The following is a 5,308-nucleotide window of genomic DNA, read 5'->3' on the forward strand; positions in this document are numbered from 1 at the left end:
CTCGATGACATGTCTTCTACCAAATCTATTCCTACACAAAGTTGCAAGTAATAGAACAATTCAATAGATGCCGCATCATCAGACGCAACACGGAAACGTGCAGAGGACAGTTGTTGCTGCCAAGTTTCCTGCCTAGATACCCTAGACTGATGCATCTTTGCCTGTCGACTCCTGGCGCATACTATATATATGCGATTCAAAACTAAAACATTGATTTACTTCGATCAAATCACCGTGAGCTTGCGCACTGCATTTCCATGTTGCTGATATTGAAGTCCTGGTGGTTGATCATTCACAACTGAACACAAAAACACATTAGCAGAGCTGTGTTCATCAGACTCAAGACATACACAAACTTACTAAGTGAAACACAGCAGGTTGGCTATTGAGATCCAGAAGAACACCTTCCGAGGAGTAGTATTGCATTGGAGCGAAGGACGCGGAATAAGAATGTTATCGTGCCTCAACACCCCAGTTGGTATTTTGGGATATTGTTTGAGCACCTTCGTTCAGGTGCGCACTGCTCCTCATGGTTATAAACTTGAATAGCCATCCCATAGCTTATAGAGTAATAATTCAAAATGGAGTGGATAACGCTGGATGACAATGACCTTGCTGTGCCTCTCTTCAAAGTAGATCAAACCTCTTATAAGCCAACCAGCATCCACCAACTAATCTGGGCCAACACCACGAGGAAGAGTGTTACTCAGCACTAAAACAAGTGTAACTCGGCAAAAGCTAGAGTATAATGGATAAAATAAAGTATTAAGCTCTTTAAACAGTAGAAATGGTGGTGTCTACGACAGTAAGCACGTCTGCTGACTGTGTTGGAGATTCCGAGCTTTGCTTATCCGACATTCCTTCACGAGTAAGATTCAACCTCGGTGTCAGAATTAGCCATCATCGTCAGCAGAAGTCCCAAAGATGGGCTGGAGCTGAAGAGAGTTGATAAAGGTCGGGTTTCTAGCATGTGCATGTAGGAACTGTGAGGTTCTTTTCGCAGGAGAGTAATTCTTGGAACGTTCATCATGGGAACTAGCGATGCGGAGACTTGGGTTGATATGATTTCTGTGAGAGCGCTCGATCATTTGCGACAGCAGTTTTGCCGTGAGGCTGTACGCATTAGTGATGATAACAACACGAAGGCAGCCCCAGCAAGTGGTGACGAGGAAGATATTCAGAACAAGGCAGCGTCGCAACTCATCCACAAACAAGCGAAGGACGACAACAGCTTGAAAACGGTCAATATCAAAAATGAACTTCTTCGGCTCCCAGCAGAAATCCAACTTATGATCCTACAGCATCTCACATTCGGCGAGGTCGAGTCTCTGCGACGGACATGTCGTCTCCTCCGCTATACAATCAACAAGCCTTTCATCCGCGACGTCTTCCCTCGCATAAAATTCGAACTCCTCTCAACATGCTTTCGCTGTCTTCGCTACGACGCGACGAGGGATCATCTCATCCACGCCGATGAGTCTGACGCGAGATACCCTCTGGCCAACGAGTGTCTCGACTGTGTTTCTTCACGAGGAGGTTTCGTCGTGGGCCGTATGTATACCCTCGAAACGTCTGCGGCGGTTTGTATATGTCGATACTGTGGATTCCCTGTTACGTCGGATGCGGCGTGGAAAGAGTATGAGTTCCATCGGGTGTGCTATAGGCGATATCGGATGATACTGCTGTACTACTTTCTGGTCGGTTGCGCGCAGAGTACGATTACCGTAGCAGCAGCGTCGTTGTGTTGGAAGTATTACAAAAAGGAGAAGCTGGTTCTTGGACCTACCGTGGTAAGTGAGTGAATGTGAGAACAGAGTGTTGTGCTGACGGGCGTAGGTCAACTTTCTCATGGCGTGTTGGGTGTTCTACTTGAGTATGGTAAGGGGCGCAGAGTTGAGGACTTATCACTGGTCTTTACTCCTTGAAATGGGTATTTTTGGGCTTTGGATTCCGCCCCTTACAGGTGTTGTTAGGACCATGGGGAAAGGAGTTGAGGGAGTCCGAGCAGCAGACATTGCAACAGTCTTTTTCATTGCTTGCAACATGTAAGTCTACAAGTCTACAGCTAAGGAACTACACTAACAAAGCAGGTTATTTCGTTTCATCAACGTCCTTGGAAACACTCTCCTTGTCTCCGAATATAAGCTCTGGCGCCGCTACATGCCAAATCAACCAAGACCAATTCGAATCCTCAACAAAGTCATTGCGTTCCTCATCTTCTGGACGTACCCACCAAGCATTGAGCAAAAGTTCCCGGGGAAATGGTGGTTCTCCAAACAGAGCACTCAGGCTGGAGGTGTTTGACACGGCAGATGGTGGATGGTGGATGGTCTGGGGAAACGGGACTTGCAATCTGGGGTAGATCCGGAGACACGGAGGGCGTGGCGGTGACACTCTTCTATTGGCCACGCAAGTTGCAGTTGCTCCTTTTTTCTCTTTCTCCATTTTCACATGAGATCAGATCAGATCTAGTAACGTTTTGTTGATCTCCTTGGGACATGGATCTTGGGAAGATTATGGGGAGAGGCTTGGCTATGTGATGCAGGTCACTTCAGCTCAACAACTCAACCGTGCGCTCACGGGAGATTGGATTATGTTGCTAGGCACAATATCATGGCGTTGCTAGGTCTCACTAAACGTGCTTGTTTCACGAGAGGATTCTAGATTTGACATCCTTGACTTTCAGGAGATTATGTCGACGAGGCAACTCGGCAAAACTTGCTCGTTTCCTTTTTTCAAGAAACTCCTGCTATGATTACTTGAGAATCTCATCCTAATTGGCATGCTTCTTGGTCGGCGTCTCGGTGTGATTGCTCGCAACTCGGGTGTCACGGAACCCTTGGCTCTGATCACCTCGCTCAGCGACATTACCTCCTCCCTGCCCAAAAGCGCCCTGGAGTGACTGCCGGGCTGACTGGCCATTGCTATTGCTGCTGCTACCCTTGCTATTGCTGTCGTCGCCACCACCTGATTTGTCCACTCGAGGCTGGTGTTGGTCGTGCTTCGTCGCGTCTCTCTTGGTTGGCGTGCCATCGTAGTTGCTAGCCACTCTCGTATCCTTGGTCTCCTTTCCAGACCCGTCCCCAGCTTTTGATCCTCCAGTGCCAAACAAGCCCTGCAGCATTCCGCTGCCATGAGAAGTGCTCGATGTACCGGGCTGGTCCTTGGCAGACATCTCAACTGAAGTTCGAACGTTGGAGCCGCCAGCGCCAACGCCGCCGCCTACTCCACCGCTGGGAAGCTTCTCGGGAGGTGCTGTGGTGCCCTCTTTGCGGTTCGAGTTGACGTGGCTAAGCTCGTGGCCGCCCGTGACGGCATTTCCTCCAATGCCGGCGCCGCTGAGCCCTTCGGCCTTTTTGGCCTCCGCGCGACCCCTGCGATCTTGCTCAGGTGTGGTTTCGGGCTTGGATCTGCCTAGATAGTAGACGCCTGCGCCGAGAGCTGCTACACCTGAAATGATGGGAACTGCAGCGGAACCTTGTTGGCCAGCACCGAAAACTGCCTTCATTTTGATGGTGTTATTAAGAAGTGAATGATGTTAGAGTGTTTAGAATTGGTGTGTTGTAGAGCAATCAATATTGAGAGGTCAGATGAGGTCAATTGGACAATGTTTGGTGAAGAGAATGGATTTCTCTCTTCTGTTTGTTTTCTACTGTCTCTGTCGTGACGTCGTTGATACAGTCATGACGGATGGGCTACTCATGATGACAACATAGACGTGTAAGTCAGTACCACAAACAGCAAGACGTCAGGCACCAGAGCAAGCCATGATGGATCTTTTATCGATAATGATGAGCCCTTTTACGAGGAGACAAAGCCATTGAGTCTCACAATCACGATGAGGTTATAAAACGGCGATTGAATGGGTAAATCATCATGATCGAGCCAAATACCATCAATGACGGCGTGAGTTGGATGTTATTCACCGACCAATAAGACTGTAAGTCTCGGACGGTCTTTTGTTCTTCCGAAAACCCCGGAAATAAGATACAGCACTGCAAGTACCGTATTTTTAGCGAGCTCACTAAGAGGCGGAACCGCGATTTAGCGTGAGACTAAACCACGGAGCCGCAGTCAACCATTGTTTCCCCTCATCTCAGGGCGTTGCAGGGGGGTTCTAGGGTTGAAGGGATCAGAATCTGGGGCAATGGGGAAAAGGGAGTTGTTCAGACTCTGGACGTTCGTTCTTGGGCTTGGACGTGACGATCGATGGACTTTTGTATTGAGAGTGGAATCAGGTGACAGTCAAAGCTGAATTGTGCTTTGACTGAGGAGATGCTCGTCGATTGATTGTTGGTAGACATACAGCATCTGTACAGTATGAAGCGCTGAATTGGAGAAGAGGGTTACATTTCTCGAGTCAGTCAACGAACGTTACAACATGTAACTGCTAAACTAACTGTATATGCAGCCATACAGAGATCAAACACTCCCAGCAGCCGGTCTTGTCTCCTCTCTCTGTCAGTGTCAGCCCAACTAAACTGGAACGCATCATAATCGACCCATCAACAAAAGCTTCCTGTCCCAGACAGACACTGACTTATACGTACCCTGCCACGTTGCCCCTACACCACTACAGCAACCTTATAGGCCTCCCCCGTAAATCTCATCATATGTACATACATCCCGTCCTACAGTGATATCCACTCATCTGGCAGCGGATCCGAAGTTCTGCTTCTGGGACCACCAACACGAACCCAACTCTAAGATGCACGGAGGTAGTACCAGTCCGGGGCCCCGGTGATCTCTGTTACGTATCCATAATATATGTACACATTTGTTGGTAATTTCGATCCTTTCCCCAGACTCAACTTTTGTAAGTGATCTTTGTTGTGCTGTCCTCCTATATCCTGTACAAGCCACTATATCTTCCCCTCACAGCAACTCGTCTGGCCGGGGAATAACCCAAAAGTCAATCTTGCCTCTCGATCTAACTAGACTATCCTCAACTAGCAATTGATACGCGTAGAACATTCACTCTCCCCCAAAAAGAACCCCCCCCCGCACAAATGCATCAACGGTGAGGCTGCTCCCTCCCTAGTCCCTGTCTCCCTCAGCCGGGCGAAGGGATCGTGTGGAGATGGTGGCATCTGAGGTTAGTAGAGCATCTTGAACTCCAACTCAAGGCCTTAGCGCTGCCAATCTAAATTCCTCTCCCGCAACGCAAACGCGCAACGCCAAGCTGGGGTAGGATGCTACTGTACACTCCTTTAGGCTGCGAGAGGTTAGACTGAGACAAAGCTCGTCGAATCGGAGAGTTAGACCTCCTTCTCCAATCCTGCTGTTGCCTTTGATGAATCGAAAACAT

At 48.7% G+C, this 5,308-nt stretch overlaps 2 protein-coding genes across 2 annotated transcripts; one reads left to right on the plus strand and one right to left on the minus strand.

Annotated features, from left to right (window-relative positions):
• Nucleotides 1-1,028: 1,028 nt before the first annotated feature.
• Nucleotides 1,029-2,304, plus strand: FSUBG_8002 (uncharacterized protein; the record flags this gene model as incomplete). The annotated part of the gene is made up of 3 exons (XM_036686367.1): nt 1,029-1,790; nt 1,837-2,045; nt 2,091-2,304. 3 exons carry the CDS (start codon nt 1,029-1,031, stop codon nt 2,302-2,304), a joined length of 1,185 nt encoding a protein of 394 aa, XP_036536524.1.
• Nucleotides 2,305-2,773: 469 nt separating this feature from the next.
• On the minus strand, nt 2,774-3,508 carry FSUBG_8003 (uncharacterized protein; the record flags this gene model as incomplete). The annotated part of the gene is made up of 1 exon (XM_036686368.1): nt 2,774-3,508. The coding sequence occupies one exon, from the start codon at nt 3,506-3,508 to the stop codon at nt 2,774-2,776; it is 735 nt and encodes a 244-aa protein (XP_036536525.1).
• Between the last annotated feature and the right edge of the window lie 1,800 nt (nt 3,509-5,308).

The sequence above is a fragment of the Fusarium subglutinans genome, assembly GCF_013396075.1.
Source record: "Fusarium subglutinans strain NRRL 66333 chromosome Unknown NRRL66333_c0000106, whole genome shotgun sequence".
Classification (NCBI taxonomy): domain Eukaryota; kingdom Fungi; phylum Ascomycota; class Sordariomycetes; order Hypocreales; family Nectriaceae; genus Fusarium; species Fusarium subglutinans.